This window comes from Crocuta crocuta, unplaced genomic scaffold, assembly GCF_008692635.1.
Source record: "Crocuta crocuta isolate KB4526 unplaced genomic scaffold, BGI_CrCroc_1.0 scaffold279, whole genome shotgun sequence".
Classification (NCBI taxonomy): domain Eukaryota; kingdom Metazoa; phylum Chordata; class Mammalia; order Carnivora; family Hyaenidae; genus Crocuta; species Crocuta crocuta.
This window is the reverse complement of record NW_027551570.1, coordinates 7,362,634-7,377,418: the sequence shown is the minus strand read 5'-3', so window position 1 is coordinate 7,377,418 and position 14,785 is coordinate 7,362,634. Positions and strand designations below refer to the sequence as shown.

The following is a 14,785-nucleotide window of genomic DNA, read 5'->3' as shown; positions in this document are numbered from 1 at the left end:
AAATAAATAAATAAAAAGCAACATTCAGCTTAAACTACCGAACTTCACAGTGACCGTCACTGGCAACTGCAAAATCAACCAGTTAATGACCTTAGAGGTTTTCATATATCATAGTCCAGGGTTTACATTTTCTAAACACACTTATTAAGGTAAAATTGATAGACAGTATACTACACATATTTAAACTATATAACTTGATAAATTTTGACATACAGATAAACCCAAGAAAATTTCTCAACAATCACAATAGTGAATAAGACATCATACCCGAAAGCTTCCTCATGCCCAAGGTTTTGCTTTCTCAAAACTTGAGGTGGATTTTTCACATAAGTACTAAATAACAGCACTGCTGTACCAGGTATGTTCTATGTCAAAGGTTTCATAATCATTCATACTTAGGAGTATCAGGTATTAGGGTATTATGAAAGCAGCTGTGGAATACGAAGTGATTGTGTTCTTGTTAAACTATGGAACAGAAATTCAGTTTCATGGTATTTTAAAGCAATGAAGGTCACATAATATTAATTGCTTATTCTTAATACTACATGAAGTTATTGATACAATATACAATTAGTGTAGCACACAAGCTACTTTTAGAACTTCGTATTGTCAACTATGTCTAATTCTCACATGAATATAAATTTACAAATTACTAGTTCCAAAAACTAAGGAATAAGTGACCGAGAAGCTAATAGTAACCTAAGGGTTGTTTTTCTCCCTTGTTGACTTTTAAGTCGTGTACATCACTCTAAATTCACTATTTAGACATGGATGTCATGGCAACTAAACTTTTTTCCCAGGAGAGTGACTCAAGAATAATAAAGTGGGCCGGAAACTAATTTTAATCTGTGAGTTTTCCACTTTCTCATTTCTTTGATGTTTGCTTTATAGATGTATCTCATTCTAAGTTCCTTAAAGGTAAATGATACCGCAACTCAAAGTTTCAGTTCAAAATAGTTATAAGGGTGGGTGCAAGCCAAGTTGCCCATACCTATTCCTGAGTCCATGCATATGTCAGAAAAGAGGAAGCAGATCAGTTCAGAAAGGGAACACCTGAGAAGATGCCTCCCTCAGCTGACCCTGTTGGAGTGAGTGATGGTCCAGGGGCACTGCCCGCTGTGTGTCAGGCAGAACGCTGGGCTGCTTGCCCCACCAAAAACTATAGGAGCCTTCACAAGATGGCTGCTTGAGGGCTACTTAAGCATGTCATGCTTGCTGTAGGTCAAGAAATTAAAGTTAGAAATTATATTGAAAAATATTCTGACACCAGCCATTAAAAACGCTGGATTTGGTTATTGAGGTTCCTCTGGAATCCATAAAAAATTAGCTCATCTCTCTGACAAAAGTCCATTTTTGACTGGGGAGAGGGTGGAAACTTGAACTATTTGATGCCCATAAGGTTTTGTTCTTGTATATGATGCACTCATCCTTAAAATATTTTGTTTTACTGGGGCGCCTGGGTAGCTCAGTTAGTTAAGTGTCTGACTCTTGATTTCAGCTCAGGTCATGATCTCACAGTTTGTGAGTTTGAGCTCTGCACTAGGCCCTGTGCTAGTAGTGCGGTTCATGGGATCAAGCCCCACGTCAGGCTTTGCACTGATGGCATGGAGCCTGCTTGAGATTCCCTCCCTCTCTCTCTTCTCTCTCTCTCCCTCTCTCTCTCTCTCTCTTCCCCACCTTCCCCTGCTCTCTCTTGCTCTCTCTCAAAATAAACTTAAAATTTTTTTTTAAATATTTTGTTTTATTTATTGAATAAATGAAACAAAATAACATTTAAATAGTAGGCTTATACAAATCTTACATTTTAAAATTTTGGGGTCATTAGCAATGGCAGTGTAAAGGGACCAGCATATCCAATTACATTTTTAAATTATTATTTACTAAAATAACTTACATATTCCCCACCATCTCATATTTAAATGAATAATATTCCTTATTTCCTAGGGTATTATTCAGTGTTGACAAAAACAGTAGCTTCCCTACTCACAAATCGAACAAAACAATACATCAGTAGAACAGAATGGGACAAGTAAAGAATGTAAACAGTCTAAAAATCTAATAAATATACCATAGTAATTTCCTTACCATTTTTGTCCTGTCAATAATCTACCTGTGGTATTTTCAATAATTCACTTTTATTTTCTTTCAAACAATAGCAATGCAAGAAAAAAAGCATTTAAAAAAAGCCTTTTTGCATGCTGTTTTCTTTTTTCTAAATGTTTCTCATTGATTCAGTCTTCAAAGCAGGCTTTTTGGCCCCCTGCCCAGGCCAAAATGAAACTGAGGGTTTCCCTGCATCCTACTCATCCTAAAATATTTTATTTATTAGTCATCTCTCATCTGTACATATTAAAAACCAGATAAAAAGCCCCTGGCTTCTTTTATGCTAATACATGCAGGAAAGCAGCCTCAGGATGATGTAAATCACTTACCACAAAATGTCGACTTTATTACCATGATTGAGGTAAGTCACAGTGGCTGTGCACCCTTGCATTTTATTCTTTTTCCTTCCTATCTCCCAAACATTCAATGTTGTAAGATGGCCAGAAGCTCAGAGCTTGACTTTATTACAGACAGAGAACTGGCAAAGCCCAAAGTGAAGTCCAAGTTCAAATTTACCCTCCCCACATTTACCTAAGAGGAGCTGATGCACAAAATCCTACAGAATGTGAACTGTTTTAAAAGAAATTTTAATATGCTTTCATTTTATAATATCTCTTAAAAGATTGAAGATTAAGGGAAACCTGATGACTATGTGAAAACCTGATGAAACCTGTTTTCTGGCAGGGCAAAATGGAAAGAAGTCATTCGTTTCCTCCAAATTGTTTTCATAACTCCATTGTGTAAACCGCTGCATCCTATTAAATTAAGTCAGCCCACTCAATAACCCAATCCTCCCAGCACAGATGCCCCCTGGGGAGAAAGCGCTGGTAAAATACAGAAATAATAGCCTTAATAAAAGTTCATAAAGTGGGCTCAAAGTTGGGCTCCTTAAATCTACTAATGTTTTGTGTAGAATGAGTCAAAACTGAAAGTAAGGATATGTTAAAAGGATTAAATAAGTCAGAGAGAAATCCACAAATAGGTGTTAGTAGGTGCAATATATAAGCACTAGCTTTGCAAAAGGCTACCAGCTATTAAATAGCAGAAATTACTGTCACATTCTGAATCACTGAAAGCTAGTTTCAAATATTTTAAAGCCCTGTGCATACTGGTAAGAACTACTACTCATTCTTAATTATTTTTTGACACTGTCAGGCTACTATAATCAATGTGTTAATTTGCTAAGAGGAAATAATGTCCTGTTTTTTTATAAACAGTGAAATCTTATACACAGAAAAGGCAGCTTTTCAATTCATCCCTTACAATATGAAAACCGATTTCTCCATTTCTCACTGTGTCAAAAATAAACTGGAAAATGAAGTCCTTTTTTTCTAATTACAACTGAGTGTGTCAGAAAATGTGGCCATAATTCATAACTGGCCCAAATATGCTTCAGAATGGAACAGAATGCCCATCACTATGGTTGAAGCTTGGCTCTTCACTAGTTTTCCAGGGTTATACCGACAGAAAGGATATGCTGCAATGATCATGACATCAAATCTCTGAGGATGCTAAAAGGCACAATAGTTTCTAACTCCTACTTCAAAGAGGCTACTAGAACCAAGTACAGGGAGCTACTTGATAGTAAAGCCATACAGCAGACCATTGTGCATTTATTTTTTTCTTAATGCTTATTTTTGAGAGAGCGAGTGAAAGCAGAGGAGAGGCAGAGAGAAGGGGACAGAGGATCCCAGCGGGCTCTGTGCTGAGGGCAAGGGGCCCACGTGAGGCTCAGACTCACAAAGTCATGAGATCATGACCTGAGCCAAAGTCTGAGACTCCACCAACTGAGCCCCCCAGGTGCCCCGCAAGCATTTTAAATGATGCTTTTAAGGGGTGCCTGGGTGGCTCAGTCAGTTAAGCATCTCACTCTTGATTTCAAACCATGAGATGTGAGTCCTGCGCTGACAGTGTGGAGCCTGCTTGGGATCTCTCTCCCCCTCTCTCTCTGCCCCCCTCCCACTTGTACATGTGCATGCTCTCTCTCAAAGTAAATAAATACACATTTAAAAATAAATAAGGTGATGCTTGTAAGAGTACTTAATAATGTGGGAAAATACTTACATCTTAGTGCTAAAAAAAAAAAAAAAAAGACAAACATATACAGACTCTGAGCAGAAGCGTTCTCCCGCCCTTTTGCCCAGCTCAGTGGTCCTGGAAGTGCAGTCTTGGGGCCAGAAGCAACAGCTGGTAGAGATGCAACTTCTCAGACCCCACCGAGACTTGCTAAGTCTCAACTCTGGGAGGAGAACCCAGCAATCTGTGTATTAACAGCGCTCCAGGCAATCTTCTGATGCCCAATAAAGTGAGAAATCTGCTAGCTGGTTCGTAATCATCCTTCAGGTCTCGGCTGAAACAACATGTTCTCAGGCAGCCTGGCCTCCCCCTGTGCCATCCTGCTAGCTTACATGGGTCTATCATACCTCATAGCAACCAATACTTGCCTTTCACAATGGTTATGGCAGCTTGGAATTACTCTTGCTTTCATGATTATACAATTTGTAGTGAGAGCGTTTTTCCCTCTCACTAGACCAATATTCTAAAGCCTAGCTGCACATTCAAATCACCTGGAAGCTCTTGAAAATCCAGATGCCTGGGGTGTGGCCCAGTGAAAACAATGTACTAGGGTATGACTCAACCATGTGTTTTTAAAATACTGTGATTCCATTCTTTGGCCAAGGTTGAGAGCCACCAAACTCGAGCTCCTTGAAGAGTAGGTGACCAGCAAATAGGGACCAATATTTGTTGAATAAACATGTGGAGTTATTTTTTTAACTTTTATTTATTACATGGGTGTTTTTTTTTTTTTATCTTGCACATGGTACAAAATTCCCAATATACAGAAAGGGTCCAGTGAAAAGTAAGTCTCCTTCATGTTCATCCTCCATCTCTGAGGCAAAAACTGTGACCAATGCCATATGTTTCTTGAGAAGATGAATAAATATGTGTCAACACATACAGAAAAGACCAGAAGTTGGGTGGCAGGATTAGAGATTATTTTCCAGCTTTATGCACACCTGCACTTTTTATTAAGTGTATGCATATTACTTTCAATACAGGAAAAAGAGGGACCCTAAACATAGCTGAATATATGCGTTTCCAGAGCTGTTCAGGAGACACACCTGGGTCTGACGGTTCTGAGAAAACTGGTCACTTTGGAATGATGTTCTCTCTTACGAGGAAGAGACTCTTTATTTGGCTTAAGCAAATAGCTGTCTACTCCACCCTCTTCATTTTGGTTTTATTTTCACTTCTGATTAGATATTCAGCTTCTCCAGAACTTGCATCAGAAAATGGTAGAGGGCACATGAAAAGAGATACTATTCATCCTAGGCCCTGAATGAAGAAGTGGCATCATGATTTACAGAACTGTCCTGCCTTAATGTAGTTAACAGGAAGCCCTACCGAGACTGACCATGTCTGGGTATATTAAGATAAAAATCTGAGGACTGGATCCCAGTGTGGCGGCTGCCTACAGTTCTGTCCTGGCAAGGCCCTGAACTCCTCGCCCCATCCCTGCTGATGACTGTATCTCAACACCGCACTCTGGCACTAGGGTGTAAGTCTGAGATGCTGTCAGGAGAGACTGTGCTTAGGAGAGCTATCTTCCAGTAATGGATCCAGACTGCTGTGGGTTCTTATTTTTATGATTGTTGTTACCCTTTTATGAATTTTCACCTCCTTCAGACCTCTCCCCTCTGCTGTCAGCGTGACTAATTCTAGCAGCAATCCTTAGCCTGCTCTCCTCAATTTTGTTTCTGTGTCTGAGTGGGAAATCTGCCTGTTAGAACTTTTAAAAATCTGCACTGCTACAGGCCCAGAAGCTCTCCTGGGCGGCAAGGGCCTGGGCTTGAAGCCATTTCTCTAAGGACTTGGTAACCTTTCCTATTTAACTCTGGTCCTTATCTCATGCTGTAGACATTTGATACTGGGAAGAAATGCTCTGTGGAGAGAGAAGGTATTTTCATGTGAACCATGTTGGCCATATTTAGGCAAAGGCCAGCATGTCGGTGTACAGTTAAAGAAGGAAATATTTGGATATTTACATGACAGGACCAAGAGGGAAAATAATGAAAGCTCTCTCTAATGCACAGAAACTAGCAAAATAAAGGCTGTAGGTGGCTAGGAAGGGATCTGGGCAGTGGCCATTCCAACATCTCTGTTTGCTAGTTGTTTTCTATAGATTAATTCTATCCCTCTTCCAGACTGGAGGCTCCTGAGAGCCACGCCTTATCTCCTGTTACTTCAGTCTCCTTACTGGTGTTCAGTACAAAGCAAAGGTTTAATATATAAATTAAATACTTATGAGTCAATAAACTTTTATAAAAGACTACAGCACAAAATCAACTCTAAATAATAATGTCACTGTATTTTAAGTTGGCGAAATTTAAAACTGCATTATAACCAGCATTCTCTGCTGATAAGATGAATGCTGAAATTCACTGCAACTGTGGCCGTGATTAATCATGTACAAGTAATCATGTACAAGTTTAATCATGTATCTTAGGATAGGATAAGACTACTTACTTAACATCTCTTTTCTATTAAGTTACATGCACTATGCTAAGGGCCAAAGACCTTGGTTCATCACTTGTGGGTTTCCTTTAAAAAAAGAAAAAAAAAGGTCTGGGGGTGTCTAGGTGGCTCAGTCGGTTAAGTGTCCGACTTTGGCTCAGGTCATGATCTCATAGTTTGTGAGTTTGAGCCCCATGTCAGGCTCTGTGCTGACAGCTTTGGATTCTGTGTCTCCCTCTCTCTCTGCTCCTCCCCCACGCCCCCTCTGTCTCTCTCTCTCAAAAATAAATATTAAAAAAATTTTTAATAAAAAAAGTCTGACAGCTTAACAAAAATATAAAATTATGAAGTTGAATTAGAACAATATTTAGGAAATAGAACTACACAACGACCCAGCAATTGTACAACTAGGTATTTATCCAAGGGATACAGGTATGCTGTTTCAAAGGGCACATGCACCCCAATGTTTATAGCAGCACTGTCAACAATAGCCAAATATGGAAAGAGCTCAAATGTCCATTGATGGATGAATAGATAAAGAAGATGTGGTATATGTAAAATGGAGTATTACTTGCATTCAAAAAGAATGACATCTTGCCATTTGCAACTATGTGGATGGAACTAGAGGGTATTATGCTAAGCGAAATTAGTCAGAGAGACAAATATCGTATGACTCCACGCATAGGAGGGCTTTAAGATACAACACAGATGAACATAAGGGAAGGGAAGCAAAAGTAATATAAACACTGGGAGGGGGACAAAACACAAGAGATTCTTAAATATAGAGACCAAACAGGGTTGAGGCAGGGGTTGCGGGAGGGGGGGATGGTCTAAATGGGTAAGGAGCTTAAGGAATCTGCTCCTGAAATCATGGTTGCACCATGTGCTAACTAACTTGGATGTAAATTATAAAAAGTGAATAAATTATAGAAAGAAAAAAATAATAAAAATAATAAAAGAACAATATTTCAAAAGAATCAAAAGAATATGAATTATCTTTATCATATTCCCACATTCATTAGACCAGAGTTTCTATAATCATGAAAGAAAATATTCCCAAATATTGGTTTGTAAATTTCATGATGCAGAATAAAAAAAAATCTCTGTGTCATTCAATACTCATTTAAAGTTTAATTTCATCCTACTGTGATAACCAAAAAAGGAATGCCAGATCTTTATGTCAAAAGAAAACTCTCTCCAAACACACACTAATCAAATGTCATGCCTATAGTTTTTCTTATTCATAGCTAATACAGAAAGTCAATAAAAATATAAAGTAATGCATATTTACGTTGTAATTAAAATTCACAAATTCACAGAAAATGAAAAATGTCAATGGTACAGCAATGCCCCCAAGTGGCATAATGATAAATTGCAATACTTTGATGGAAAAGTTAGAACAGCTCTTCCCTTTTGTCAAATTCTTTAAATCTAAAAGTGCATATTACATAAACCTAGATTTCATAGGGGCTAGTAATAAGTGTTCTGTAGACAATCTCAGACACATGGTACACCCAACGCACTCTTAACTAGGGATACCAAGAGACAGTCTGGTATATAAAGGTTATGATATATTTTCCTTATAATCTCAAACGGTTAGAGGTCTGGCTGCAAAACAATGAAGGGAGTCAGATCTACTCTGATCTATTAAGGGAGCAACATTCATAACACTATAGAAATCTTCAGAAAGTATTATAAGTATTATTTTCTTTTTTTTTTTAAATGTTTTTTATTTATTTGTAGGAGAGAGAGAGAGAGACAGCGTGAGCAGGGGAGGGTCAGAGAGAGAGGGAGTCACAGACTGAAACAGGCTCCAGGCTCTGAGCTGGCAGTCAGCACAGAGCCCGATGCGGGGCTCGAACCCACGAACCGCGAGATCATGACCTAAGCGAAAGTCGGACGCTTAACCGACTAAGCCACCCAGGCGCCCCAGAAAGTATTATTTTCTACCCATCTCTACTATTAACCAATTCCCTATGCTTATAGCCCAGTATGTAACATAGATTTTAAAATTTTATCTAACGAAATTGCTTGGACAAGGTGTGGTGCTAATTAATATGCTTTGCTCACAAACTAAAGATTCAATTGTCAACACCTTGGGGAAAGAATCTAAAAAAAAATATGAGATTCTTTTAGAAAGAATCTAAAAAATTTTTTTTAATGTTTTATTTATTTCAGAGAGAGAGAGATAGAGGCAGTGTGAGCAGGGAAGGGTCAGAAAGAGAGGGAGACTAAGAATCCAAAGCAAGCTCCAGGCTCTGAGCTGTCAGCACAGAGGCCAACACAGGGCTTGAACTCACGGAGGGGCAGATCATGACCTGAGCCCAAGTCGGACGCTTAACCGACTGAGCCACCAAGGCGCCCCAAAAATATGAGTTTCTGCCTCTATAAAATGTATTAAACATAATCGTTGATGAGTTGCTATATTATGTAGCTAAAAAGTCAACATTCTGAGGATCAATTGCTTTTGGACAGCCACAGAGATATAAAAGAATAGATGACAGTAGAATTATTACAATCTCAAGAAAAATCCTTGAAGATTTTAAAATCACATGCCTGATAGCAGATTGCTTTGAGAGATTTCTGTCTTAAAAGCAGAATACAAAAGAAAAACTTCCACTTACTAGAGAGTAAAGTTATTGGGTCATGACTAAATAAAGTTTTGTTAGGCTTCCTTTAATTATTCCTATAACTTGGATTGTTTATAAATAAGATGAATCCCAACCGTTACTGAGTGATAATTATATATAACATAATGTGATAACCTATATTTTATACATATATTTAGAAATACATTTATATCTATTTCCAAACATATCTTATAATTATTTATAAATATGTTCCTTATTAGATGTTTTATACATATATAGATAGGTATTTTACTTAACCCTATTACAATCCTATGAGGCATTATGCCCATTTTATAGATAAGAAAACTGAAGCTCAGATGAGGAACATACATAACCTTAATCTTACAGTTAAGAACAGGACTGGCTTTACATTTGACCTGTTTACCTCCAAACCCTGTGGTCTTAACGGTGACAGTTACTGCCTTCCTTCTAGCTTTCTAGGATTTTCTGAGCTGCCATAGCCATGATTCTTCATGATTTTAGCAGAGTTGTAAAATTAAATGTCTACAGAGATAGGCAGGTAGTGGGAAGGTCATACAACTGGGTACCAGAGACAGTGAAGAGCTGCAAGACGCGGTTAATTGAAGAGTATAGGGTCTGTCCAGAGGGGACAGCTGCTCTACCCAGCTCCAGCCCATACGGGCTACATAGCATCAATGTTAGCAAATGTTACCAAATCTTATCTTGTTTTGTTTTTTCAAGAGAAGTTGAAAAGCTCAATCTTTATGAGAATGTACATTTTTAAATACTGGCAACTAATTTAAACTAAAAAAAAATTATGCAGGCCAAACAAAACACATCTGAAGGCTGAATATAGCTTGTATGTAATATGTTGTAGAGATTCTGATGATGAATGATTCCTTTCTAAGAGATTCTATACTCCACTTTCTGGTATCAAATAATTTGTCAGTTTTCCTCACTGTTGGATTCATTCCACACACTGAAGCTTCATCAGCCATCTTCAGCTCAAATCAGGTGTTTTTAGACTAATGCAAGTACAGGAAAAGTTACTGACAAATCACATCCCAACCAACCAGCCCCTTCCTCTCTCATGTCTGCACCCCTCCTCCAACACACACATGTACACTACACTCACTCTCATCTCAAGTCTGACGCTTTCAAGTTTGGTCTTCATATATCTTATTTTATATTCCTTTAATCAGCTTTTTAGCTCTCCTGTGAATTCTCTTAAAATTCTTCATAGTCCTCACTCATTGAAGAAACCAAAATTGGATATGGTCTTTGTGATGAGAGACAAAAACAGAAAAATGTTCACCTTTAGTCCAGAAGGCTGACTTACAGCCTGCATAGTTCTGGTTGCCACATTCTTAAAGGGTCTCATGACTGCTTGTACATCTCACCAATAGTTAATATCCAGCTGAATGATAAGCACCAGAGGAATCTTGTGAAAGTAGCTGTACCAGTCAAACTTCGAACAAAACCTTTGTGATCTAATACTCCCTGCACACCCCCTCTGCCTTGAGCACTAGGTATGTGGCCACCAGCTTCATATAGCAAAGGTGCAGCTCTCTTTGCCCATAGGTCCTGTCCCTGCACTATAATAAAAGCACCTTTTTGCACCAAAAATGTCTCAAGAATTCTTTCTTGACTGTTTGCCCGTGGCCCCACATCATTTACAGTGTGATTCATACAAGTCCAGGGTCAGATTTAGGTCTTTCTCTCAATGTTTCCATAAAGGTACTCTGGTAATTTTCAGAAATTTATCCTCCTGTCCTACATGGCTGGGAGAACACCTCTAGGATTTGTGGAAAAGAAGTCTTTGAAAGGAGCTGTGAAGCCTGCTCTAACAGAGGGATTCAATGAAAACTATGGATTCTATATAATTACGCTTTAAAATTCTGGAAACAGAGACCATTTATAAGGTTCATTTTGAAATAAAATAGTAGCACCAACATTTACTTTTCTAATTCCCATATCATATTAAGAAGTAGAAAATATTTATCACACTGATTTTAAATCCAATGAGCAAAAGCTAAAAGAATTTTGAGTCGACTCAAAACTTCCAAATAAAAGAATAGATTATGGGATGGAAATGTTTTTCTGGAGCCAAAGGCTGATGTCTTGGATCATTCTTACTTCTGCTTTCTCTTTTTCTTGTGTTTCTGATGTACGAGTTTCTTATCCTAACTTCAATTCAACTAACTGTTCACGGTAGCAAATTCAAACAACTTCAAGCTAAAAATGAAGATTGAGCCTTATCTGTAACAGACATTTTCTCTACCCTGACAATTTAACAGTCCAATCAAAATCAAAGAAAAGGAAGTAACAAGAGGGTCCTCAATATAAGCTAATTTTAGATGGGAGCTCCTGTTTGGTTTAAATGTCCTAATTTGAGAGTGATATGACTACAGACTGAAAACACCCTCCATAGAAGAAAGCCAAAGAAAATTAATACCATATTTCCTTTTAGTACACCCTATTCACCTCAAGTGTGAATTACCATTTATTTGCATTTCATAACATTTCTTAAACTGCCGTCATTATAAATAAATTCTGATTTTCTCATTCAAGAAGTCCCAATCAAGTTAAGTGGAAGCAATGTTGTAATTGAGACTCTGGAATGCATAAAAATCTTATCTCCACTTAATCTACCCCATTTCCTCTCTCTAGGTCATTTGGGTACTTCACTCACCTACTGAAATGCCTTTAAAAATCTTATCTGGAGACCCCATTCAAGAAGCTTTTCTGTTGCTTAATAAATTCTGAGAATCTTAGATACAAAGAGCAAATGGTACTCCATATTCTTAATCAGCTAAGAGCTACGCATACAAGGCAGCCAACTCAAAATGCGTGAGAAGTATTTTTACTTACAATTCCTCTCCTTGTTTTGCTTTCTTGTCTGAGACTAGGTAGACAGTTCCAAAACTTCCGCTACCAAGTTTCTGTTGAACTACATATCTTCTCGCAATCAAGGTCTTTGGGTAAGCAGCAATGGCTGTTGGTCCACTCGCACACTTAACAGCCTCTTGGAACTTCAGCATTGCTCCAAACGAAAGAGAACTAGTTCATCTGTTTATAGGTATTCAACTTCGAGTCTCCTAGGAGAGGGTCAAATTAATCCAAGTAGCGCCAGTCAATCCCTAAAAGATGAAAAGTCCAGAGATCAGGTCTAAAGAATCCTAACCATGTGCATGTTTCTGACAGTGATACTTGCACCTTGAGTAATGGATTCCATGACACCACATTTAATGACTTGAGAGAAAAATGTTAAAAGGTAGAGATATGAAGATTCTAAGAGAAGACAGTCTTTCATAGGAAGAGAGCCCTCCCTCATACATCCAAATAGAGCAAAACTGAGTTACAGTTAATCTGTTTAAGATTTATACTCCCCACCTAACTTAAAAAAAAATTCCAAAAATAAGAACATTATAATTTCCTATACATTCACATTAATATAATTATCTATATATTTGCATTAATCTTTTTGTAATTCTTTCTTCCCACCTTATGTCTATTTTAATTAACAAATAGTGAATTAGGATTAGACTAGAAATCAGCATAGAATTTTTTTCTGTAGACATTAAACCATCATATTTGCATTTATTAGAATAGATGTGAAGAGGAATAAAGACCTCGGAATAAATTCTTTCTCATCCTAAACAAATCCTGATCCAATTTCCGAATTATTATACACACTGTGTAGACAGTAATCTCTCTGGATTGGAAAGAAGAAGTGTCACAAATGCAGTTCAAACCAAACATTGTATTTTAATTATAACTGAATATAAATGTGTATATAGTAGGATTATGAAAAGTAGGACTGCGTCATATGAATGCGTGCCCAGTAAAGTCATTTTTATTTCACCAAATCGAAACTGTTTTTAGTAATGATGAGAAGTGGGTTTTGTTTTAAATCCATGAAAATATGATTTTAAATTGAAGACTGTCTATGCCTTGGAGTCAAGTTTCCATATTCAACTATTCCAAAGCTGGAAGACAAAACCCTCTTGTGTATAATGATAAAACAAGATGTTATCTGCGTAGTTTGGGGTACGTAACCAACAGGATTCACATGGTGGTGGCAATTGCAAAAATCCTCAGAACAGAATATAAATGGTAAATGTCCATTTACAGCATTCTTCTTGAAATAATGCATTAATCAGTTCAGTTTTACCTGATGCCAGTCAGAAGTATTCTAGTAACCAGCTTTAAAGAGAGAGAGAGAGAGAGGTGCTTGGCTGGCTCAGTCAGTAGAGAAGGTCACTCCTAATTTCAGGGTTGTGGATTTGAGCCCCACATTGGGTGTGAAGATTACTTAGAAATAAAATCTTAAAGAAAAAAAAAAGGAAAAGAAAGAAACCAAATTGTATTGTGGCTGTGTTTCATGACAATACTAAATAAAACATTAACATTGGGTTAAACCTAAGAACTGAGGCCTATAGCTCAAAATCCCTGAATAAATAAAAAATTATGTCAGATTATCAAGATCACAGAAAATATTAGTGAAGTCTACTACTAGAAAAACAACTGGAGAGCAGGCCTCCAGATGTGTATTTTATTTGCTTTCTGTGCTCCCATAAAAGTGATACTTTCTGGCCAAATTAAGCTGTTAAGAAAAATATATGGACTTACAGCCTTTTCAACTGAAAAGGATCCTTCAAATCACCTAGTAATTCTCCTTATTTTAGAGGTGAGATGAAGGTCCAGGTTTACTGAGAGACAGAATGTTTCTGAGAAGTCTAATTTCCCAATGGCTCCTACTTGTAAATGAGCTTTCAAACCCAGCAGTGTCTAAGCAGTCTGGCCTGGGCCACAGTTTCCTTTGGCCCAACCTCCCAGACTCAGCCCTGCCGCCCCCTTCTCCCGTCCACCTTCAGACAGTGACTCCGTTGGTCTCCTCTCCAAACACAGAGCTACCCTAGTAGGTGTCGGGCTGTCTAGATTCCGGAACAACCTGTCCTGCTGTCAACGTTCCCTGGCTCCCACCTCAACGAAGGTTGTGAATGAACTTGAGAGCTAGGAACACACCTCTTTATCTCTGTCTCTTTGGTGCCTGTCATCTAGTAGGTGTTCAATAAATTTTGTTAGGGCAAACAAGTGTCCAGCCGACCGACTGTTGCCCAAGGGGGTGGGGGGTGGGGAGGAGTGTGCTTGGTATGAGAAGGGAAGAGCTTTAGGAAGTTGGATGGGAACCGCGAAAAAGATGAGATTACCTCTTTGTGCAACTGACCTTTGGACAAAAGACACAGGAAGGAGAGTGTTTATCATTGGTTGAAGTCAAGTTGTACTCTTCCCTGGTAATACTAAATGAGAGGAAGCAGATTTGACACCAGATTCTGCTAAAGTACAATGCTAACCTTAAAGGTAAACTTTAACCTGAACGTAAAATGAACATTCTTCGCCTCAACTTCTTAAAAAAAAAAATAATTACACTTTCGCAAATCGGGTTAACGTGTATCGAAGGGGGGCCGGCAACAGTTATTCTCCGGAGACTGGAGCAGATCCAGGAGGAAAGGAGCTGAGGCGAGTGAAGAGGTCGCGGGCATGGAGGCCCAGGCAGGCGGATCTTGGCTGGG

General features: G+C 38.2%; 1 protein-coding gene across 1 annotated transcript in view; it reads right to left on the bottom strand.

Moving 5' to 3' along the window:
* LOC144220614 (serine/threonine-protein kinase Nek11-like) overlaps window positions 1-14,785 on the bottom strand; it is a gene marked incomplete at its 3' end in the record, with an annotated part of 113,954 nt that overhangs the window by 98,968 nt on the left and 201 nt on the right. Inside the window, exon 2 of the mRNA XM_077750918.1 lies at window positions 12,081-12,349. Within this exon, the coding sequence (XP_077607044.1) occupies window positions 12,081-12,250 (170 nt within the window). The remainder of the gene's footprint in view (window positions 1-12,080; window positions 12,350-14,785) is intronic.